Consider the following 25,928-nt stretch of genomic DNA (forward strand, 5'->3'; position numbering starts at 1 on the left):
ATGCAGGGGACCTGGGTTCAAGTCCTAGTCCGGGAAGATCCCACATGCTGAGGGAAACTAAGCTCCTGTGCCATAACTCCTGAGCCTGTGCTCCAGAGCCCAGGGCTGGTACTGAAGCCGAGTACCCTAGAGCCCGTGCTCCACAACAAGAGAAGCCACCACAATGAGAACGCCGCACGCCGCGACTAGAGATAGTTCCCACTTACTGCAACTAGAGAAAGCCCGCATGCAGCAATGAAGACCCAGCACGGCCGAAAATAAGAAATAAATAAAATTAAAAAATAAAGTATCCTGAAATGACTGGGGGAAATGGGTCACAGGCTTGACTTCAGCAGACCTGATTTATTTCACACACTCTATGGCATCTGCACGCATCACACACATGGCTCTCTTGGGAGAGAGTCAGGGGATGGGGGTGCATATGCTTGGAATTCCTGTATGTGGACCAGACTTTCAAGGAAATCACATTCCACAAACATCTCCCTTATTATTACTTCTTTTATCAGCCCATCTTGGTAGTTGGATACCTCCTGCTTCTCAGTAGTTGAAACCAACAGCTATTTTAAAGGCTCTGAGAAGCTGAATGACTAGATAGTGATTACAAAGAAACTCCCCAAAGACATTGCTGTTGAAAGTGCTGTAATCTAACTTTAAGGCCTCACATGGGACAGCCAGTAATTCTCATGCAGGGAGTAATTATTCATCACATAAGCCTCATATCAATCTGAAGACCCAGTAAGATGATCAGCTTTTCCTGAATTGCCTGGGAATTTCTTGGTTTTAGCATCACAAGTTCCCAGGAATCCCTTAAGTCTGAGGGCACCAGGACAGTGGGTCACCCTCATACTCAGGATCCTTAAATTTCAGTGTATGCAACAATCAATTAAAAAAAAAGTGAAAGTGAAAGTCAAGTCAGTCATGTCCGACTCTTTGAAACCCCAGGACTGTAGCCCTCTTTGGCTCCTCTGTCCATGGGATTCTCCAGGCAAGAATACCGGAGTAGGTAACCATTCCCTTCTCCAGGGGATCTTCCTGACCCACGGATCAAACTCTAGTCTCTGGCATTGCAGGCAGACTCTTCACCATCTGAGCCACCATGAAAACCCATATGTGTTATTAAAACTTGAGCTTTCTGGGGTGAGAGCTACTAATGCCAAATGTTTTCCTTATCTAAGAAATACTGATAAGAACTTATAAATTTATCATCCCTGGCATTTGGCTACCAATGGTTCTTGAACTCATCTGCACATCAGAATCATCTGGGGAGATTTTTTTAAAATAGTGATGCTTGATTTGATCCAAATCAATTAAATTAGAATTTCTGGGGTGTGCACTCAGCCCCCTTTCACACTGTGGGAACCACCAGTACAGACAGCAGGCACAATGACTATTATTTACTTTCAGATCTTCGGTGCTTAAAAGCTCAGCTGCCACTGGTTGTGGCCCACCCACTTTCCACCATTTCTCCTCTTGCTATAATATAGGAAAACTACTTTGGAGTACAAGGTGGCACCATCAGCTGAAACTGAGGACAGTATCACTTCTAGGTATAAAAACAAGCTTTTGGATAAGTGTGTAAGAAATACGTACAAGAATGTTAACTGCAGCTTGGATTGCAATGGCAAGAAACTGGAAACCCTCTAAACGGCCATCAGCAGGAAAGTGGATGAATACCTAGTGGTATAAATGAATACTGCACCATAGTGAAAATGAGAGCATCCACGCTACAGGTACCAACCTCAGAACAAAACGACCACAGACATTTTTCTAAAGTTGGAGGCTAATGTGACTGGCTTCCTTGGGGGTCTTGGAGGTGTCACTTTGCAGATAGCTTGTTTTGTCGCCAAGGATTCCTGGGCATACCGTGGCAGCAGTAAAACAAGTTTGCACAGTCTAGAAGCCTTGTGCCAGCTGGTAGAGCTCATTTCGCCTGTTTTGCAACCTTAAAATATCTGCACTGCAATCCAGAAGCTAGGACTGACATTTTAGTGCCAGTTCTGGAATTGCTTTTGAACAGGTACAAAGTCTGATGCTGCGTTTTCATTCATCATCCCTCTGGCTGTCTACAGACAGAGATAAATTCATTAGAAATGCAGCTGGTGGACTTCCCTGGTGGCTCAGTGGTAAAGAATCTGCCTGCCAGTGCAGGAGACACATGGGTTCAATCCCTGGTCCCGGAAGATCCCACATGTTGAGAAGCAACTAAGCCTGTGTGCCACAACTATTGAGCGTGTGCTCCAGAGCCCGGGACTCGCAACTACTGAGCCCACGTGCTGCAACTACTGAAACCCTTGCACCCTAGAGCCTGTTTTCTGCAAGAAGAGAAGCCACTGAAATGAGAAGCCCTCCCACTGCAACTGGAGAGTAGCCTTGCTTCACCACAACTACAAAAAAGCCCGCAGAGCAACAAAGAACCAGCACAGCCAAAAATAAATATATAAATTCACATTTTAAAAAAATTATGAGGAAAAAAAAAAAAAAAGAAATGCAGATGTTACAAAGAACCCAGGATTTTAGGATGGTTCATCTTGTTTGACTTTCCTAAGTGGCATTTTCAAATGTTTATTTCCAGAAAGGGCCACGGAGCTCACCTGGTCCTAGTTTGGCCACAGCATAGAGGAGGTCATAGTTAAGGACTGGTGTGGCATCGCTGATGGGCTGCCAGCCGACGGGCGGAGAGGCAGGGGGTGAGATGAGGAACTGTTTGGCAGGCTGTGGTGGAGCCAAATGCAGTTTGTCTCCGTCTGTCTCAGGAGTCTGAACCTTTCAAACACAGGAGAAATGAAGGCACATTATTCATTTTGGCCTCGGATATGCCATGCTGTTCCACTGAGATGCAGAGCCTGGCCTTTAGCCTGTGACAAATGAACCAATGAACCAGGCTGCAATAATAATGACTACTGACCACACACCACGGGCTCAGTTATCTTACTTGATTCTTCAAACAGCGGGTCTCAGCCTTTAGCTGCATAAGAATGGCCTGGGAAGCTTACTAAGACAGAGTGCTGACCCTGACTCCTGAGTTTCTGAGTCAGTTGCTGGGGTCAGGGCCAGAGAATCTGCACTGCTAACAGATTCCCAGGTGATGCTGGTGCTGCTGGCTCCCTTTCCTTCCCTTCCTTCTCTCCCTCTGTGACCCTCCCCTCCTTCCCATCCTTCCTTCATAGCCTCTTTCCTTCCTTCCTTCCATCTATTTCTCTCCCTTCCTCTCTCTTTCTCTTTTAACTGAGGTGATATTCACATAACTCAAAATTAAGCCATTTTAAACTGAACAATTTCGGTGGCATTTAGTCTATGCTCAGTGTTGTGGAACCACCACTCCTATCGAGATTCAAAGTATTTTTATCACTGCAGAGGAAACCCTGGATCCATTAAACAGCTACTACCATTGCTGTCTCCAGTAGCTGTGATGAGCCCATTCTTATTACAAGTATTAGCTGGCATTATTGGCATTTATTCACCAAATGCTAAGCACTTTAACACATAATAAGTCATTTAATCCTCATGATAGTGTAAGAAGTATGTCATCATCCCCATTTTACAGATGGGGAAACTGAGGCCCAGTGAGGTTATATGACTTGCCTAGATTAGAACCAAGGCTGTCCTGGGCACTCAGAGCCTGTTTTCTAAACCACTATGCTGTCCCGGCCTGGGAATCATGATATAAATTTATTTTTTAGTGAAACTAATCATAGACTACAAAGTAATCTGAAAGTAGCAAGGGCCTCATTTACATTTTGAACAGGTAAAAAGACAATGTAGGGCAGATGGATTAACTCTGGAAAAGAATGATCGTACCTGGGCAAAGTAGAGTTTTAACTTTTTCCCTCTGAACTGGGTTTCATGAAGCTCTATCCTGGCTCGCGCTGCAGATTTGGGATTGCTGAAGTTTATTCGGACACGTCTGAAACTCTTAAACAGCTGGAACGTCACACAGTCATCGTAAGTCCGGAACAGACCCTCAAATTTCTCCTGATAAAAACAAACACAGAGAGAAATCCATTGATCACATATCTGGTACGATGCCAGATCTGACAAAAACAAATGAGCAAGTAAATAAATAGGCTCTTCCTAACATAAAATTCAAACAGAACACTGTAACGTATTTTTTTCACCTGTTGATCTGTTATCAGGTGTTAAACATGCCTGTGGATTCTGTCATAGGGTTCATAATCTGGGTCCAGGGATTCATAGGAAATAAGTAAATGGTGTTGGAAATGCATGACAAACTGACAATTATGTTGAGCGTTTCAACACAGATGTGTTTGTTTCTGGGACGGGTATCATAACCGTCAAAGCTTCTCAAAGGAGTCCACTATCTTCAAAATATTAGATCTACTGAGTGGAGCATGTGGTCGACATTGCTAGTGATCGTCAAGTTTGAGGACACTGTTCTTGCCTAAAAATATAAGAGCTCACACGACCCCAAACACTTCTACTAGCCAGGCAGCGCCATGTGGTTAGTTCTGGCCAATGAAATGGGTACAGAAGGCAGGAAAGCCCTTTAGAAAATTTTCAGCCTCTTTCCCTGAAGACGCCATGTGCTCCAGACGGTAGGAGAGTCAGAATAGGATTCTCCTCAGCCTGGGTTCCTGAGTGGCTCTGCGGAGCAGAAATACCTTCTTCCCAAATCCCACCCCACATAGCTGGTTTTGCCTCGACAAAGGAAAAGAACTCTCTATTGTATTAAACTGAGATTTGTGAATTAGTTTATTCCTGCAGCACCACCAAGCCTATCACAAAACAATAATTTAAAATTTTGGGTTTGATACAAACTTCAATTCAACTGAAAAAATATCTATTCAGTGCTTACTTTGTACAAAGGATAGTCTCTGAGTTTTAGGAGGATACAGAAGTGAGAATCATTTTGTTCCAGCTCTCAATGATCTAATAATCTTAGGTGACAGGCAGGCAGACACAAATAAGAGAACACCCGTAAGACTGGTAAAAGACATAAAAGGAAACCTAAAAAAAAAAATGAACACCATCTATCTGGTTCCTCTTAGCTTCAAAAAAAAGATTATTACGAGAAACAAAAACAGTGCATGTTAAGATACTCTGTGTTCTTAATGGAGAAATAGCCACTAAGGAAATAACTTCTATTTTAAAAAACGGTTGGTTCTTTCATTTCTACAGTAGAAGATATTTGTCATAAGGGTGAGTTCAGGTAGGAATGAAGATGCATGAAAGATTAATATGGCAAGATTCACTGCACTTGGGTTTGTAAGGGACCTAAGGGATAATTAACTCAGCCTTTCCCTTCTCAACTCCATCATTTTACAAATCAGGACCCTGAGGTGTGAAGAGATGAGGACCTGCCCACGGTCACACAGGCCGTTGCTGGCAGAGCTGGAACCAGAATACAGAGATGCTTTCAATTACATCAGTGATTACCCTGCTGGATTGAGAGGAAGAGATTCCTGCATTAATGAAAGCAAGAGATGGAGAGCAATAAGCTATCCCAGGCTCTTGTGTGACCGCATCTAAGAGAATCGACAAGGCGATGGAGGCTGCACGGGAAGAGGTCGGATGTCCGGCAAGGACTTCCTGCCTCTTGCACAACCAAGTGAACTGGTCAAGACCAAGGCTTGTGATCCTTCCAAAGGCTGTTGCCCATTTCTGAGATTCTCCATTGTGCTGCCGACCACGCGTGCGTTTGTGCTAAGTTGCTTCTGTTGTCTCACTCTTTGTGACCCTGTAGACTGTAGCTCACCAGGCTCCTCTGTGCATGGAGTTTCCAGGCAAGAACACTAGAGTGGGTTGCCATGCTCTGCTCCTGGGGATCTTCCCAACCCAGGGATTGAACCTGTGTCTCCTGTGACTCCTGCATTGCAGGTGGATTCTTTATCACTGAGTCGTGGGGGAAGCCCACGGCCCAGCACAGTTCCTCCCATTTTGACTCATGTCTACATAGTTGTTCTCTTTTTTTGTATGCATGTATTAGCTTTTGCTGTTTGTTTGTTCAGATATAAGGATGTTTATTGAAATGCACCCATGGCAATTTTTTTTAAAAAAAGAATTTGAACGTCATGAATGGGGAAACTTCAAAGCATTTTTTTCACATTCTTTAAATTGAATAAAAGAGTTTTTACATTCTATCGTGCTTTACAATTTTCAAAAGTTTCACACACATGATTTCATGTAACCCCATTATACCCCTTTGCAAAACAACTTTTTTTTTTCTCCAGTCTCATGACATTTGTGGGGATATTTGAGGGGTTCTCTCTTCCCTTTTCAGGCTCTGTTCTTATTCTTTGCAAGAACAAAACAGAAATCTTTCGTTGTTTGTTCCTTAGGTAGCTTTTGTTCTCCATTCTCAACCCTTGGGATGAGCCAACTCCCAGGCTGGGGGGCCTCAGTCACAAGTCCCCGGGGGCTTTCTTTTGATTTATTTATTTATAAAGTCTTTAAAAATTTCATTCACTTATTTACTGACTGTGCTGTATCTTCATTGCTGGGCCGGCTTTTCTCTAGCTGCAGCGAGCAGGGGCTACACTGTAATTGCAGTGCTCAGGCTTCTTATTGCAGTGGCTTCTCTTGTTGGTGAGCACGGGCTTGGCTCAGTCAGCTTCGGTTTCCGGGCTCTAGAGCACAGGATCAATAGTTGTGGTGTACCGGTTTAGCTGCTCAGCAGGGTGTGGGATGTTCCTGGACCAGGCATCGAACCAGTGTCTCCTGCATTGGCGGGGGGATTCTTCACCACAGAACCAGCAGGGAAGCCTCCCCAGGGGGCTTTTTAAGGCATTCCCCTCTCCACCCTGCGACTACTGTGTTTTCCTGAACAAGTATCCTGGTGAATAAAATGCTTTCTGGTTCCTTGCAAGGGGAAATAGTCTCACCAGGCAAAATCCAAGATGGCAGTTTGATTAATTTGAGACTTTTCAGAAATGGAAGGAATTAAATTGACAGCTCTTATCTCTACCTTTTAGGACAAAATCTGTAGGGCTTCTTTGTGGCTCTACGTGTTTCCACTCCAGTCTAGGGGTTTCCTTCCTATCCTGCCCCTACCCTCACCCCCAGGCCAGGACCTCAGCATAGGTGTTAAGATCAGCCTTGGAGGGAGAGGTGTTTTTCCCTGGAGTCTAATTCTTTGCTTTTTGTTTTATACTTCTTTATGCTTCACACCTCACCTGCTTGGCCTCAAGAGCCTGAATTAGGAGGAAGGAATGGAGGAGGCCAGGCTTCAGGCTTAGGGCAGGGGTGACATGAACATCAGATGTCAGTGATGGCTATAACTGTTTTCTCCACTACTTCTCCAAGAGGGCTCCAGGCAGCAAGCAGGAGAGGGGAGGTGACAGAAAGCTCTTTGTTATGTCTTGTTTTGGGCTTAGAACAAAAAACGAAAGGAAGTCTTCCACCAGGCCTGGGGCGTGTCCCAGAGCTCAGAGACCAGGGTTTTCACTGGTCCATTTGGAGCCCACTTCTACAATGATAATAATAATAAGCAACTAACATTCACTTGGCTTGTCCACTTTGCATAGATCTTTCGAGAACTTGCAATGCAGAGGGTGACAATTGGCCAAGTGTTGGGAATCCGCTGGTCATCTCTCTTTTTTTCCACTAGTGACATGATAAGCATTTCATTTGCTAAGGCAGCAGGATGCCAGACCAAACTGCTGAGAGGCAGATCCAGCTCCGTGAAGATGCCAGGTGTATCCGTAGGCAAAGCGGTGACTTGATCAGAGCAAGTCCCGGGGGTCCTCCACCTGCTTTTATGGCAAATTGTCTATGGCTTTGATGCCCAGGTTCCCATCAGGGACACGGTAATATTTTTCTGTCCTCTGGCTGCCTATTTCTTCCAGCCTGGTACCCCACAAACCCAATAAATTCATTTCCTCAACAGTTAATCTCGTTTTAGCCACTGGTTTGCATAAAGCTCTATAGCAGTGATCCCAAACTCTAGTTTCTGGACTTCTTCACACACATAAATAAATGATAGAGGATCCTAAAGAACTGTGGTTTTATTTTTCAGTTTATTTTATTGAAGTATACTTGATTTACAGTAGTGTGTTAATTTTTGCTGTGCAGCAAAAGTGATCTATATCTATATCTATATATACATTCTTCTTCATATTCTTTTCCATTACGGTTTATTTAGGACAATGAATACAGTTTCCTGTGCTGTACAATAGGACCTGGTTTTGTATCCATCCTGTGTATAAGAGTTTCTTGTTTATGCTCAGTCTTTCCCTCATGTCCGACTCTTTGAGACGCTATGGCAACCCAGCAGGCTCCTCTGTCCATGGAACTTTTCCAGAAAGAATCCTGGGGTGGGTTGCCGTTTCCTCCTCCAGGGGATCCTCCCAACCCAGAGACTGAACCTGCGTCTCCTGGGGCTTTTGCATTGCAGGTAGATTCTTTACCCACTGCGCCACTGGGGAAGCCCATATGATAGTTTGCAACCTGTTAATCCTAAACTCCCAATCCATCCCTCCCTAGTGCAGCTTGCTGCTGCTGCTGCTGCTAAGTCGCTTCAGTCGTGTCCGACTCTGTGCGACCCCAGAGACGGCAGCCCACCAGGCTCTCCCGTCCCTGGGATTCTCCAGGCAAGAACAGCTTAGAAAATCCTAAAACATTTTCCCAAGTCACCCATTGTATGTTCACACACCACAGAATGACTTTAAATGGACATCCCATTTCATTATTCAGATTATTGAAAAGGCACGTGCTTAAGAATAAAGACTGATAAAAATTAACAACTTTTATGGCTTCATCAAGGACATTCTGAAGTAAAATTGGTACTTTTATTTATTGCACTCCTTTTCCTTTTTTAAATAAAAACTTTGAGCGTGTAGTTGTGAAGAATACAAATACTAATAGTATCGTTCAATGCCACTGCATTGATTCATACCAAAGCACCAGCAGTTTTATCCACATTTGCTTTTGCACCATGGGTTTAAGTGTCAACATGGCTGAAGAAGCAAATGATGTCTTAGTATTATTATTATTTAAATATCCATAGTTTTGATCTCATGGGATATGGTCTTGGGAACTCCCAGGAGTCCATAGACCACCCTTTGAGAGCTGCTATACAATAGGACCTCAGCAAAGGTAAGACAAGGGGTCTAGTGAGACTCTTAAGGGTACAACATGATGGAGGTCAAAGAATGGTCTGCCTCCATTTGAGTGATGCCCCGGTGATACGTGTTGTCAAGAGTAATCTAGGATTTGGTACGGGGAGGATGCTGAGAAGTTATTTTAGAACACAAATTGTACTCTCAGGAAAATTAACAAGGAGCTCTAGAGAAGAAAGTGAGAGAGGCTAGGAGAAGGAGTTTGTAGGAAAAGAAGGACCAGGGATGAACAGTGGAGCTGGATGAGACATGAACATAGGGGAGGATGCTGTGTCAACGGAGGATATTCTGACTAATGTACACCCTTAGCAGGGTAGACGAGATAACCAGCAAGGAAGGGTGCAATAGCTGGTAGGACCATGCAGGACTGGGGTGCTTGGGGTCCAAAGAATAATTTGGTATTTTTACCCTCATCAATTTTTATCAGCTTCATTCTTTACATAGCAAGAACAAGGTACATATAAAGACATTCCAGGCAGTATGCCTGGAAGTTGTGAAAGTGACTGCTTATACAGAATGTAGATCCAAGGCAAACTCAGGTCTTATTTGAAATCAAATAATTCTATGGTTTCAAATATGAACACTTTGGAATTTAAAATTTTCTACCTTTAAATGTGATTGCTTTTCTTGAGTGATCTGGACAGTGCTGAGACAGGTGTAGATGAATTGCTACCACTGGAACCATTTATTGCCCAGAGAATTTCACTGCAATTTTCCTTTAATCTTCTTATTTCATCTCTGTTATAATTACTCCTTTATTTATTAAGCGTGCCCTACATTATAAAAGATTCTAACATGACTTATAAAGACATGCGAGAATGAAATAAAATGAAATGGAAATTGAATAGAGAAAAAGAAGAAAACAAGAGTAGAAAGATAAAGCCAAAAAGGAGGACTCTTCAGAAAAAGTGAAAAGCTTCTCATCTAGTCTTGATTATCTGCCATGGGTGGGCCAACATTTTGCCTCTGATTTTTCTCAAAGTTGACATCATACGGTCATCCTCATCAGTTACGCAATTCTCAGGGCTAAAAAGGCAAAGTTGAGGCTGGCCCGAAAACCAGGCAGAAAGATCTGCCCCTGGTCCTCATACAGAAGCTCTGGTGATATGAGAATATCTACATGATATCTGCTGCCCTTAGATATTATAGAACACAGACCAAGTAGCAGGTGATCTGTTAATAGTTTCCAATCAAAATGAAAGCAACAATTATTTTTTAAATCAACAGCCTTTAACAAAGTCCCCAAGACTTAGGAAGTGATCAGTAGATTTTACTTAATTGGTTGATACAAAATCCCAAGGTATTTTATAAACTAGTAGAACGCTGAAATATTACTTTCAGTTTAATTCTAAACCAGACAGCCTGTAGATAAACAATATAATCTAATCTATCATCTCATTAAATCCTCAATAATGGCGCCTTTGAGGGAGAGTTGGGATTACTATTATCCCGAGTAACACATGAAAGCCAAAGAACCGAATGACCTTCGCAGACTCACCTAACTAGCTAGCAAAAAACAGAGCTAGTTGCTCGAGTTGTTCATACTACAGCTGTATCATGGATGATATGCAAACAAGTGAGGAGTCTGAAAACCCAGAATGAGAAAACCAGCTTTCCTCGTCCATCCAGAAGAGCAGTCTTGACCTTGAAAACGTGGCTGCCAGAGAAATCCAATGGTGCCTCTATCTGCGTTCCAAACGATGCTTTTTATACCTTTATATAATTTTTCAATTTTCTCACTTATGATCCCTTTGGGTATAAATTATCTTAATAAGAATTCAACTTCCCTTAAAACCACAAGGCTCTCATCTGTCAGGTAATACCTCCCAGAAACTGCCAAAGAGTAAAATAATTCATTTAGGTTTATCACCTCTCAATGGATGTCCCAGATGAGCCCTGTGCAAATCCCATGTTTAAGGATCATACTAGATTTTATAGGCTGCTCAGGAAGGCCTCCTGTCAAAAGGACTGTTACTGTGAATCTTCTGTAATGCAGACTCCTTATGTGAGAGGCATAACCAAACCTGTGCGGAGGGATTGTTTTTCATCTGGATTTTAACCTGTCAGGATTCCTTAGGTCAGGCAGACTTGTGTTAAATCATGCTTTGCTCCCTTTGTGATTCTGGTATTACCAAAAAAAAAAAAAAATCACTGCAAAAGGAGGCTCTCAATCCTTCCTTGCTGATAAAAGAAGTGGACAGACCTCATGTCACATAGAGGCTCAAAAATAGATAGTTCAGAAAGCCTTGATGCCTTTCCAATGGAGCCCTTGTGAGAAACAAAGACCTAAAACTCAGATCCAAACTCCAAAAGGAGCTGCTCTGTCCTAAAACCTCGTGGATTCATCACCTCTTTCAGCAGAATGCTTTCTGTGGCCTGTGTTGCCTCTGTTCTTTCATTCCCAACAGCGACTCTAAAGTTCACAGAGACTGGATAGCACTGCCATGTGAGCATCCATTTTTACTCCTCTTTTTGCTTTTTAATTTCAAATGTGAGAGCAAGGAGATCAAGCCAGTCAGTCCTAAAAGAAATCAACCTTGAATATTCATTGGAAGGACTGATGCAGAAGCTGAAGCTCCAATACTTTGGCCACCTGATACGAAGAGCTGACTCATTGGAAAAAAGACCCTGATGCTGGGAAAGATCGAAGGTGGGAGGAGAAGAGGGTGACAGAGGATGAGACGGTTGGATGGCATCACTGACTCAATGGACATGAGTTTGAGCAAACTCCGAGAGATAGTGAAGTACAGGGAAGCATGGCGTGTTGCAATCCATGGGGTTGCAAGGAGTTGAAAATGACTGAGAAACTGAACAACAACCACTTTTTAAAAAAATTCTGAGGCCATGCCACATGGCACATGGGACCTGTTCCCTGACCAGGGATCAAACCCACATCCCTTGCACTGGAGGCCCAGAGTCTTAACTACTGGACCACCAGAGAAGTCCCCATTTGTACTCTTCTTTAGTTAAGAAAGTCTCTGTGTCTCTGCTTCCAAGCTGCCATCTATGCATTTAGAACCAGAAAAACAAAGCTCCCCAAATGCCTCTAAAACTAAGAAACTGCACAAGGGCTAGATACTGGAATGACCTTGGAATAGGGGTGAGTCTAAGTATTGTGCAGCCTGAAGTTTATACAACTTGGGAAGCCCTCTTGAAGCAAAATAATGCAAAATTAGGCACCAACTTGGAATTTGTTTTTTAGGATGAGAGCAAAAAATTTCATAAGCAGTAACTTTTGCAAAATTTACAAACTATAGATAACCATGGGAACAGGTTACAAGGCCCTAACAGGGACCTGGTAGAGACCCATGCAAATGAGGGCCCTAACGCTGCAACTTCATTCATTTCCCAGGAAGTAGGACCAAGAGAACAACAAGTCTCCTGGGCCATCACCAAGTAGTCAGGAGTCTAGGTTTGCAGAACAGCTAAAACAAGTATAATGCTTATGTAACTCTGGGCTGATGACGTTCATTTCCCTAAATGTTTGAATCACCAGGATGAGAGCCAAGAAAATCGAATCTGCAAAGTTTTAGCCCATGTCTCATATTATAGATGACTGCTTTCCTGCTGCACTCGAATTCATTTTGTATATACCCAAGATGGAGACCTGAGGAGGAGGAACAAGGAAAGGGGTTGCTTAGACCCTGTCCTGCAGCTGCTCAGTAAGCGGTGGTAAGTGGGTTTCCCTGATGGCTCAGATGGTAAAGAATCTGCCTGCAATGCAGGAGACCATGGTTTGATCCCTGTGTCGGGACAATCCCCTGGAGAAGGGAATGGTTACCGACAAGAGAATGGCTACCCACTCTAGTATTCTGGCCTGGAGAAGTCCATGGATAGAGGAGCTCGGCAGGCTACAGTCCACGGGATTTCAAAGAGTTGGCCACGACTGAGTGACTAACACACAGAAGTGCTAGATGGGGGGACCAAGAGAGGAGCCTATAGCTGGCATTGTCTGCATGCTTGAGACCCTTGAACAGCGACTGCCCCACACCAGCTGGGTGAGTAAGACCCTCCCAGCACCTGATTGCAGGGCTTGCTCTAGCGGGTCTCACTGTCCCACCAGTGAGACCAGGGGGTTATGGAGTCTGGCTGTGCCAAGCAAGACACCATTTGTGGATGTTTGCATGCTTCCTTCCAGCCCCAGGACCTGGGTAAGCCCTTCAAGGGGTCTCTGAACCCTAGCTATAGCTGTAGGGACTAGCAGGGAGGACCACCCTCACATGTACTAGGGATGGCGAGGGAGTGGACCAGGCAAACTAGACCTTTGAGAGTCTGGTTAGGAGCACAGATCTCTGTTACATGCCCCAAAGTTGTTCATCTCTATTTGGTTATAAACAGGAAGGAAGCACGTAACAGTCTTTTTACAGACGCTACACTGCAGTTTACAATTTCTGTGGCTGCCTTAGTTCAGGGCATTTGCTGAGAGCAAACAACTACTACTTCCCTGGTGGCTCAGACAGTAAAGCGTCTGCCTACAATGCGGGAGACCCGGGTTTGATCCCTGGGTTGGGAAGATCCCCTGAGAGAAGGAAATAGCAACCCACGCCAGTACTCTTGGCTGGAAAATCCCATGGACGGAGGATTCTGCTACGCTACCGTCCATGGGGTCGCAAGAGTCGGACACGACTGAGCGACTTCACTTTCTTTTCTTTCACTTTCAACGACTGCTACATCCTTCTCTGGGCCAGTAACTCCTCTGATCTGTAATCTGCGGTAACGCACATGGCTGTCCTCAGCTAGGATTAGATACAGGCTTTAATTGCACATGCGTCATTGATAAACGGCACCACCCCCTTTACATCTTACCCAGTCATATAGGGCTTCCCTGGTGGCTCAGACAGTAAAGAATCTGCCTGCAATGCAGGAGATCATGTTCGATCCCTGGGTCGGAAAGATGCCCTGGAGGACGGAATGGCAACCCACTCTAGTATTCTTGCCTGGAGACTCCCACGGACAGAGGAGCCTGGCAGGCTACATTCCATAAGATCACAAAAAGGCGGACACGACTGAGTGACTAACACAACGACAATCATTTAGGAGGACAGAAATTGTATTTCAATTAATTTACATATTAATTTGTTAGAAACTGACAAAGAGAGGCAATATAAAGCCATGTTACTAGAACAGACTCTAGACCCACCCATACTCCCTAGTTCAAATCCCAAGTCTAGGATTTGTGCAACCTTAAGCAATTTATTTACCCAACACTTCAATTTTTTTATCTGCAAAATGGGATAACAGCAGAATCTACCTTATAGGGCTGCTTTAAGCATGAAGTACATTAATATATTTAAATCACTGAGGATGATAAATTTATTCAAGTTATTATGAAGATAAACAATGCTTTGTTTATATGTTTATATTTGGCCCCCTGGCTCTAGCTGTACAAATATCCTTATATCTAAATCCAAGTATATAAATATACCTATGCCTACATCTATCTATATTTATACCTATACTTGTGCCTGTAACTAATCCTTAAAAGATTAAGAGCAATTATAGGAATGCCCAGAGTGATATCTCATATAAAATTAAGTCTAATTATACTAACATGATTTTATTGATGCTATTATCTACTTAAAATGTAAACCCCAATTAACCATCAAGATTTCTTTCGTGGCTGCTAAGCTTTAAAGGTTTCCTTAAAAAAAAAAAAAGTGTGCTAAATTAAATAATTCTAAGGAGGAAATCAACTGGGTAATTGCTTTCAATCTTTCCCTTTGGGGATCCTGCACCATCCACAGGGGCTGGGGCTCAGAGAGGGAGCAGTAAATCCCAGAGATGCTAGCCCCTACTGGAAATGTCTAAAGCTCAGATGAATAGGAAATTGTTAAGCTATTCCCATCTCTCTCTTTTCACCTGTCCCAATGTGCTTCAACTTCGTTTTAGACAAACCCATCTCCAGACCCTAATCCCTATGTTCAGCTCTTTTTTGCACATTTCCTTTGGGATATTCAATAGATGCAAAAGGTCATGACTCTAAAGCTACATTCTTTGAAGAGGAGGGGGGGACCTAGAAATCTGCTTCTCCTCTCTCTCAACAAATAGCCCACATCCACTCAGCTGCTCAAGCCAGGAAGCTGAATGTCATCCTGGTCTCCCCCCTCTCCCTTACCGCACCAGTCAGCAGCCTGTGTTCTCACAACCTTCCAGCATCTACTCTTCATCCTCATCAACTCCCTGGCTCACTACGGCTCTCCTGTTAGTTGATAGTTTCAGGCTGGTCACCTTTGAATAGGTTTCCTCAATGGCTCAGTGGGTAAAGAAACTGCCTGCAATGCAAGAGACACCAAAGACGCAGGTTCGATCCCTGGGACGAGAAGATCCCCTGGAGAAGGAAATGGCAACCCACTCCAGCATTCTTGTCTGAAAAATCCCATGGAGAGAGGAGGCTGGTGGGTTACAGTCCCAAGGGTCACAAAGAGTCAGACACGACTGGGCAACTAAGCACGCACGCACACACTCCTTGGAATCAATCTTGAAAGTCTACTGTAAGACAGATCTTTCTGAAAGAAAAAATTCTGATGACACAGCTCTTCCATGAAATCCTTCAGTGGCTTCACATAGCTTCAAGAACACAGTAGGGCTTAGCATGAAGAGCTCTTTGTAAAATGGCTATCACCCACACATCTCACATTCTACCCTTTCCCTAATCTGTCCCTTATATTCCAGCCAAACTTCCACTTACAGGTTCCTAAAGGCAGGCTGTTCTGAATTTCCAAGTTGTCTCTTACTTGCTCTCCCTTCTTCCTGTGACACCATTTTCCATCAGATAACTTCTCTCTTTTTCGCCTTTATTATTTCTCCAGTTGTATAGAGATATAATTGACATATCATGTAAGTTTAAGGTGGGTTTTCCTTGGTGGGTTGGTGGTAAAGAATCAGGCTAGCAATCCAGGACATGGGTTCAGAGCCTGAAGAGCTATAGGGTCTATAGGGTCGCAAGGAATCAGACATGATCAGAAGTGATTTAGCGTGCATGCATGCATAAGTTTAAGGTATACAATATATGATTTGATAGATGTATATATTGGAAATGATTGCCATCCATCACCTCACATAGTTATCCTTTTTTTTTCTTGTGATGAGAACTTTTAAGATTTTCAAATACACAATGCACTATTGATGGCTACAGTTATCACGCTGTATATTGCATCCCCACCAGATAACTTCAAATTGTCTCTCAAACCCCAGTGTGGGTCTCATGTGAGAAATCCCTCCTGAATTCTACTGAAGTTTACACAGCCTCCCACGGTGCTCCACAACAGTTATCTAGTCAGTGAGGGGAGGTGCTCTCTCATGAACTAGACTATAAGAGCTTCAAGGATAGGAAGGGCTCATGCTTAGTTCTGTGTTCTTTGCTCATATATTCATTATTGAGTGCCAGCTATATATTAATACCATGCAGGGTACCTCCGCGATGGGAAGTGCTCATGTGATAATGAAATGAGCAAAGCAACATGAATAGAACCATCCACCCCGCCTTCACCCACTATCTTCTGGTGAGGTTCTTCTTCTCTTCAAAGCTACCTTCAATAAAACCAACAGATATGTACTGAACACATGGATTAAAATCCTCCACATTAAATGTAATCTGAAAGCCCACTTCAAATTCTATACATTTCTGAAGTCTTTCTTGACCTCTTCCCCTGACACAGCCTTCCTCCATCTAAGTTTAATCCTTTGGTTCTTTAAAACACTCTGAATTTCTTATCAAAATAACATGTCATCAAAGACACACATGTGTCTCCATGTGTGCGCATGGAGAAGGGGAAGAGGTCAAGAAAGATTTCAGGGAGGAAACGGTAAGTGAAAGATGGAGATGCTTCCCTGGTGGCTCAGTGATAAATAATCCGCCTGCCAGTGCAGGAGACGTCGGTTCGATCCCTGATCTGGGTAGACCCTACGTGCTACGGAGCAACTAAATCAAGTGTCACAACTACTGAGCCTGTGCTTCGGAGTCCAGGAGCCACAGCCAGAGAAGCCACTGCAACGAGAAACCCAAGCAGCTGAACTAGAGAGCAACCCCTGCTCACCGTAGCTAGAGAAAGGCCTGTGCCACAATGAAGACCCAGCGCAGCCAAAAATAAAGTAATAAATACATAAAATCAATACAAATACTTAAAACAATTTTTTAAAAGAAAGAAAGATGGATAGAATTTTGATGTGTGGAAATGAGGTGGTAGGAGACTTCAGAAGAAGCTTTCAGTTCCAGGCAAGAGCAGCATTTTCCAAGGACTTATATATTCCTATTAATCTGATACCATCTCTAAGAAAAGGGGTGTGGGGGGCACCAAGGAAGAAGAGGATAAACATAATAGTTCTAAGCCACATTTCCCTGGGCGAGGCCTTACTGCCCACTCACAGCTGTTATTAATTACTAATAGAATTGTAGAAAAATGTAAAAGAAATGAGAATTTTTTGGAGATTTTTTTTTTTTTAATTTCAGGGATCAGTTCTTACATGTTTCTTATGACATTTAGTTTTCTAGCAGTCTGCTCCACTGAATACATTTCATTTGAACTCTAAACTAGAGGTCATGAGACGCAATGAGCCCAACAGGACAACCTGCTCACCAGCTCCAACACCAATCCAGCAAATGGTCCCTTTTGGGAACTCCGTATGGCGTTGCAGTTGAAAGAGGGAGGAAACGTGCTTCTAGAAATAAGCACATTGTAAAAATTAAAAAGAAAAAAGAAACAAGCAGTGTCCTCTCTTCTCAAGACTGAAATGAAGCCTCTGTGTTAATACTGGGTTGTCAATAATTGATGAGGACATTTTTAGTATGTTTAATGTTAAATGAAAGGGCTAACTCCTAAATATGTTCCATATCACATTTTTCTGAAGACAGGCAATTTCAAATTAAATTAATTTATTTTGCCATTTGGCATACAATCAAAGCAAATTTTTCAAAGGCAGCATGGTATGCTTATTTGTCTCCTGAAATTGAGATGGTATTTGCATTGTTTTGAGATGCAGATATGAGCAAGTTTTTATGACTGTATCTTTAAATCTAGAAAGAAAACATACAGTTTGTTATGCTCCTAATTGTCTTCCTCTGTCTTCCCTCTCCTCATCTCAAATATACCTTTTCCATCTTATTTAGCTTCTGTTCTCTCTGTGCTTTGCATAAACACATGTTATAAAAACCTTACATAAAATGAAATCTCTCATGTTCAAATTCCTTGAGATTTCAAACTACAATGATTGTTTCAACCCATTACAGATCTGGGACACAAGACACCTAAAAAAAGCCTTTTGGAACTGAAGCGGGTAGGCAACACTGCAGCTAACAGGACTGCCGTTATGCACAGCGGCTAAATCTTATGTGGCAGCAGATAAGGGCTGCAGGGATGGATGCATAAGGTCTGGATGTTTTTGATGTACCAAGCCCTTCCTAAGACCCTTCCATACGAAAACAGATTTCAATCTCAGAATAAACGTATGAGACAGTTTACGGGCTCATAAATGGGCTGAAAGAGATTCAACCATTTGCCTAATGTAGTCAGCTGGCCAGTGACAGAATGCAGATTTAATCCTGGTGTTGGAGCCTTAGGCTTAACCTCTAGGCTGCCCCACCTATGGCTGAGGGAAGCTGCGTTGCTATGACTTCATCCCTTTCCTGCATCTCACCCAAGGAGACGGACCCATCTTTTGTGTCCAGTCAGTTTTACTCCTCTCTATTTTGCAGGCCAGCAGCAGTGTGAAGAATTCTTGTGTAATCCTAAGGAAAATGGTTGGATCCTGAGAAGATGCTTCTCCCGTCAAAAGGATGAGAGCTTCACATGGGCATTTCAGGTGAGAAGTATCCACAAACTGAATTATAGCGATGAATGATGAAACAACCATGTCTCTTCCAAATAGAATAACATTTGTGTGTGTTTGTTGCATTCAAATGTGCAGGATTGTTGAACATAAGCCTGATATAGGGTCAAAACTTTTGCCAACCAAGAAGGAGGGTTTGACTGAGAATTCCTTTTCCCCCATGTGGTAGAAAGGTTGGGAAGAAACGGAAAAGCTGAATGAAGTCAGTAACGCGTCTTCATTGTCCACTGTAACTAGGATTGCTAGACAACGTGCTGTTGAGTCTGGGCAGGGGGAGTGCTATTGGTTAGGCTGTGACCTTAGGACTGTCCTGGGCACCCTGGATATTTGGTCACCAACTGGCTGGTCCCCTGAATCACTGATTCCAAAACGGTGGTCCTCAGCTCATTAGAAGGACATGACTGTCCTCCTGATGGATGAATCCTGTCCAAATATGCAAGCTTTCTCAGCAAGTTTTAACAACAAATCATGCATATTCCTTAGATTTTTTTAATCTAGAAGAGAGTTCCAGAATAAATTTATAAAGTTTAATTACTAAAATCCATAAATAAGTTTATTAAAGGATTCTAGATTAGGTACAGTTAGCCCTCCGTAGCCATGGTATTGCATGTACAGAATTAATCAACTACAGATTGGAAATGATAATATTAATTTAAAAAACTAATTCTGGAAAGTTCCAAAATGCCAAACTTGAATTTGCTGTGCTCTGGCAACTATTTATAACATTTATATTGTATTGCACAACATTTACATTGTATTAGGTATTATAAGTAGTCAAAGGAAAAACTGGACTCCAAGAAGAAGAATGACTTCCATGGAGTTGAATGAACTGATGAGTAGGATGCTAAAGTGTATGACTTCTTGACTAAAATAGGATTGACTGAGGAAGCGAGGGGATGGGGAAAGGGTGGCGAACTTAGGCGGTCAGGATGAATATATACACATAACTATACGGAAGATAACAAGGAGATGTGTGTAGGTTGGAATCCCTGGTGGCTCAGGTGGCAAAGAATCTGCGTGCAATGCAGGAGGCCTAGGTTTGATACCTGGCTTGGGAAGATTCCCTGAAGAGGAGAATGGCTGTGTAGGTTCTATGCAAACACTAAGCCATTTTACACAAGAGACTTGAGAATCCATGGATTTTGACATACATAGGGGTCAAGGAACCAAATCCCCATGGATACCGAGGGATGACTGTATTCAACAAAAAACCTGGCTGCTGCACAATTCTTAATATTACTGCATACGAGCACATGGAAAGCTGGAATTCCTGTACCTCCCAGCAATAATAATCATGGCTATCACTTAGCAGGCCTCCCTAAGTGCAGACACTATTCTAAGTGCTATATATCATCATCCTGACAGTTCAATGCATGTACCACAAACCAGCAGCTGAAGCAGCCTTGGGGGCTTATTGTCCTGTGAGCATGATCTCGGGCCCTAAGCCCATAGACCTACTGGTTCATAATCTGCATTTCAACCAGATTCTCAGATGATTAGTTTCCCTTTAAAGCTTGATAACTACCGATTAGAAGACAAAGGTTGGACCATTTGAGACTTAAGAGCTTCCTGACTAAGTGCATAAACTGATGCATGTAATTGTGCTACTGGGAATTACCAGTGTCGTCCTTGGGTGTTAGTGGTTTTCAATTCTTTGCATTAACTAATGCATTATTAGAATCACACTTAGCAATCACTCACATTGGTGGCATTGTTCTTATAATAACCAAATTGTTTTCACTTGTTCTTTTTTTCCCACTGGGTTCTTTTCTTACTACAAAGAAGAGACCCATCAGGTTGATGGGGCATTGTGTTGGAGGGTCCCATGAACAAAGGGATTACAGCAATATTTAGAATCAAGAATCTCCTGATACATTTTGACCTTGTGAATGATGCCAGCTTCGAAAACTCTGAAGATATTCAGAGATGTAGTACTGGAAGTCAGATATTTCCTAGGAAAAACTAGTCTGCAATGCTAATTATTTTTCAGAAATACTCAAATGTAAATTTCATCCCAATTTTCCATTTCATAAAACCAAGGCCAAGAGAACTTAAGTGACTCATTCAAAGGTTATGGGCAAGTGATGGTAATGAGAGGTCTCTAATTCACATCTGTTTGCCAAGTTCTATCTCTGAACCATGTTGTAACTGGAAAGAATTACTGTTATTCTCTTTAGAAAGTAACATGGTCATGGTAGACCAGTTGGAAAAATATATACAAATGTACAGGATAAAATAACTCCATTATCAAAGATAATCACAGTTAACATTATTATTAAATAAAGGCATTGTATTTATCAATTTTTATTTAGACAGAAAAAAGATTTAATGAAAACTAAAAAAACTGTTGACTTTCAGAAAAAAGTTTTCTCCAAAACAAGAAATATTAATCTCCTAAAGAACTCTTCTAAAATTTTAAATGAAAAGTCTTAAGAAAAATAGGTTTATGTTTCCAGGTATAAAATCTAAGTCATCTGTCTTATGAAAATCAGAAGATGATGCTGATATCTAAACAAAAAATGTTAAGTCTCTGTTATTTAATTTAAAAAAGAACCCAAGCCTACTGAAAAAATCATGTGTGCGTGTGTGCTAAGTCGCTTCAGTTGTGTCTGCTTCTGTGTGACCCTGTGGACTATAGCTCGCCAGGCTCCTCTGTCCATGGGATTCTCCAGGCAAGAATACTGAAGTGGGTTGCTGCGCCCTCCTCCACGGGATCTTTCTGACCCATAGGTTGAACTTGTGTCTCCTGTGGCTTCTGCATTGCAAGCAGCTTCCTCACCACTGAGCCACTGGGAAAGGCCTAAGAAAATCATAGAAAACTGCAAATTTGTAAAATATCACATAAAAGTAACAAAAGCAAGCCTTGGTGGGAAAAAATATAGCAGCATAGGAAAGGAAGTAACTGCAACTGGTGTGTACAATGAGCATAACATAAATTGACTAGAACTATTCATGACACTCCTAACTCACCTTATGGTTCAGTTTCCTGACCTGTGGGGTTTGGGTTTGCTGTTTTATTAACAGAAAGCACTATTTTATTTACTACATCAGTGGTGCAAATTTGTGCTTGTTCCACAGTATTATCCCTCTCTCCTTTTTTCTTCCTTTTAGAATTTCTAAATGCCTATTTTTATTGAAGAGAAGAAACATACGCCTTTATTTCATTAGTAACAGCACAAAAATTGTACTTCCAGGTTCCTAATTATACAATTTGCGTTATCATATAAAATGTCTTCTTTAAGTCATTCATCACAGGACCCTCTGAAATGCTGGTCCATTTTCAACTGATTAAGTTTTGGAGCTGTTGCATTACAATGGTCAAAACAAAATTTCATTTCAATCTTGGGCCATTTCTACTGGTTTTTGTATCCCCCTCTTTCTTGGAGTACATTTTCTGTTATGTGGGAAAACATCTTTGAGTATACCTCCTTCCTCCACAAAGATAGCAAACACTCTGACTTACTGCATTGTCAGATATGTGTGTATTTTGCCATCAAACTAGGTTGATAGACTCAAAAAAGGCTTCAAAAGATCATATGGCAATAGTAGGGGCAGGGTGGCCTTTCAGAAGTATCCCTAATTCAGGACCTTGTGTTTCTTGGAGCAGTCATTGGATGAGAGCCATCCCTAGTGGAGGGCCCTTGGTGAGGTGACCCCTATTGTGTGTGTGTGTGTGTGTTTTCATGCTCACTCAGTTGCATCTCTTTTGAGGTGACCCCATGGACTGTAGCCTGCCAGGCTCCTTTATCCATGGAATTTTTCAGGCAAGAATACTGGAGTGGGTTACTCTTTCCTTCTCCAGGGGATCTTCCCAACCCAGGCATCAGACTCATGCTTCCTCTGTCTCATGCATTGGCAGGCAGATTCTTTACCACTGCACCACCTGGGAAGCCATCCCATTCTCCTTGGCCAAAAGCTCTTCTCTCCTGGGGACTTAGTTGACAGCTCTAGCTGCCAAGACTCCAGAGACTGAGAAAGCATGGATCAGGCATGCCTGAAGGACACAGAGGACTTCGAGGACGCCTGGCTGGCTTCAGGACACAGAAGCTGGCAGGAGTCAAGTGAGTGCAGGGCCCCAGGACAAGCCACCAGGGTGACTTGTGCCATCTGTGCCACAGGGTCACTCAAGTTCCCTCAGGCTTAGCCCTGCCATCCCCTGAGATTGCAACAGCCCTCAAGAAACCACATAAGGCGGATTCTATGCTTTATGGAATGATTATTCTCTCACAGGTTTCTCCTGGAAGCAAATGCTGAGGCTGGGAGCATAGATAGGGGCCCCACCCCAGACTAGGTGGCTGCCCAATGGAGCCTGCACTGTTTCACCTGGTCAGCCAGTACGATGCTCAGTAAGAGGGGCGCGCCCTGGAAGTCCGTGACCACCGCAGCCATCCCTGCATACGCCTCCCCTGCCCATGGGATCCCCTCTACCTACCACCTTCCGGAAGGATTTCTGATGTGCTCCTGACACTTCCCACTATTTCCAGTGCCACAGACTGCTGCTTCTCATTACATGTCATTCTTGCCATTTCAGAGACATTTTGGCAGACAGAGGAGTTAAACACTTTCTCGGTCTTGTTATTTTGAGCCAAAAGTGCACCAGGGACTTCTTGCTGAGATTCTATTAGGTTGAAGCACATGGAACTGCATTTTGTCAGGGTTAAAACCCATCGAATATTGGCACTTTCTTGTGGTTCAATCTGACTGACAGTCCAACAGACACTGGATAAACCAGATAAACCAAGGAATACCTTCGTCACTCTCTTTAGAGAAATAACATGAATTATCAATGTTTTAAAAGGTATCTTTTTGTTTCATTTATTCGTTCTTCAATTTCAAGGAATTTATAATGTATTCCAACGTCAGACGCTGTGCTGGACATTTTCTTCTTGGTTATTTATTTCTACAACTCTGCTGAGTGCAGGCGTTCTGGCTGGTGAATGAGGACGACACTGGTGTCTGTGGAGGGCATCCTGGTATGGGGAACAGACTGACTCAGATGCTCAGGGACTCAGGGCACACTGTGCGGTAAAAGGCTGTGTGTGAGGTGGGGTCCAAGGCAGAGGTGCTGAAACTGGGAAAGCCACCTGGTTGGGCTCCCAGGTGTGTGGTGGCATTGACTACAGTGATAAACCAGCCTCACGCCCTCTTGACCTCTGAGGAGGCACTGCCTACTACCAACTGTAGTGTCTGTTCCGTCCATGAAAAAAAAAAAAAATAAAGCTCTCTTACTTTCAACAGTGGTGCTGTCGGGAACAGAATTCCAGCCCCAGCCACCTTTTCTACCCTCCCCTTCACTTGAGGTGAGGCTCACTAGAACTGATTCCATGGACAGTTGAGACTTGGATGAATCAGAAGATGAATGCTCTGAGAAGAAAGCAGGCTGTCCTCCAAATAGGCATCATGAGGGTCCAGAGTCTTGACTTTGAAGGAATGTGGCCACATTTTGTGCCAAGAGGTGAATCTGAGCACATTGCTTACATCCCTCTATATCAAGAAGGAATGTGTTCCCAGAAAGTGTTAATACAAGATGGAGTCAAGGTCAACAGGGCAGGTTTCCGCCATGTTTAACCAGGGTGTTCCGGAGGAGAGGGACGTTGACTCTGAGGGTTGCGACAATGCTGGCCAGGACTTTGCTCAGGGGCAATGTGCTCACCATGATCTGGAGAACTCCCTCTGCTCTGCTCACCAAGCGATCCTCAGGTTGTCCATGCCTGCAGAGGAATTCCCCTCGGTTCTCTGAGGATGGGCTCTGGACTCAGCCTGAGCTTCATCTCACCTGTGATGTGTACTGAGCAGCTGAGTATGGCAGGCTCCCTTCTCTGGTGGCTCTCCGGATCCTTGCATCCTGGTATTCATGCCCTGTGTGATCCCCTTCCCTGAGTCCAGGTGGGATGCTGGCATTTGCTTCAGGAATAGAAATGGCAAGAGTGATGGGATGGCGCTTCTGAGATTGCTTTACAAAAAGTTGTGCCCTCCATCATTTTTTCTCTCCAGCTCTCCTCAACTGGCTTGCTCTGAGGAAGCAAGATGCCATGTTAGGAGGTGCTCTCTGGAGAGCCCTACCATCCAACAGCCAGAGAGGAACTGAAGCTCTCAGTCCAATAGCCTATGAAGAACTGGATCCTGGCAACAAATACTAAGTGGGCTTAGTAGAGCTTCCTTCCCCAGTCAAGCCTTCAGAGGAGACTGCAGCTCTAGCCAACATGATGACTGCAGCCCCAGGAGAGTGCCTGCACTGGAGGACTCAACTAAGCCTTGCCTGGATTCCCGGCTCCTACACACGATGAAATAAACTAGGGGGTAATTTGCTACTATATTTGTCAGGATTCTTCCGAGAAACAGAGCCAACAGGATGTGTGTATGTGTGTGTGTGTGTATGCTCAGTCGTGTCCAGCTCTTTGTGACCCTATGGACTAGCCTGCCAGGCTCCTCTCTCTATGGGATTCTCCAGGCAAGAATACTGGAGTGGATTGCCATTCCCTTCTCCAAGGAATCTTCCCAACCTAGGGATTGAACCTACGTCTCCTGCACTTCCTGTATTGGGAGGTATATTCTTTACCACTGAGTCACCTGGGAAGCCACTGTGTATATACCTCCACATATACATATGCATAGATTATATACATCAGCAGATGTAAGTGGGATCATAAATATCTCATAAACATTAAGGTGTTTTTTTCCTTACAAAGTGCAGAGATGGTATTAATCAACACAGACAGCTGAATGGTTGGGTCCATCAAGGACATGGACGTAAGCTCTAAATGTACTGCGGCTGTTGTGCTAATCATCATCGCATCATCTCCTCTTTAGAGAGTAGAAAGTGAGTGGCAGAAGAAAAAAAAATCATGAGTTGTGTGTTTCTTTTGTGACCAAGCCTAACGAATTCATTTGGTTCTTTGGGCAAAGTTGGCTTGTTGTCAGCTCTGTGAAAGGCTGGATGCACAAAATGATGATAAAGATGATGACGAGAGTTTTGACTCAACGGGACGCAGCACGGAGGCTTCCTGTGGATCCTGCAGCAAGCAAAAT

At 43.2% G+C, this 25,928-nt stretch overlaps 1 protein-coding gene across 3 annotated transcripts in view; it reads right to left on the reverse strand.

Annotated features, from left to right (window-relative positions):
* Nucleotides 1-25,928, reverse strand: part of RCAN2 (regulator of calcineurin 2) — a 287,295-nt gene that overhangs the window by 19,957 nt on the left and 241,410 nt on the right. For all 3 annotated transcript variants that reach the window (XM_060403216.1, XM_027958420.3, XM_004018864.5), the window contains 2 exons: nt 3,799-3,972; nt 2,592-2,763 (listed from right to left, as the gene is read on the reverse strand). In XM_060403216.1, the coding sequence (XP_060259199.1) occupies nt 2,592-2,763; nt 3,799-3,972 (346 nt within the window). The remainder of the gene's footprint in view (nt 1-2,591; nt 2,764-3,798; nt 3,973-25,928) is intronic.

The sequence above is a fragment of the Ovis aries genome, chromosome 20 (assembly GCF_016772045.2).
Source record: "Ovis aries strain OAR_USU_Benz2616 breed Rambouillet chromosome 20, ARS-UI_Ramb_v3.0, whole genome shotgun sequence".
NCBI classification, from domain to species: Eukaryota; Metazoa; Chordata; class Mammalia; order Artiodactyla; family Bovidae; genus Ovis; species Ovis aries.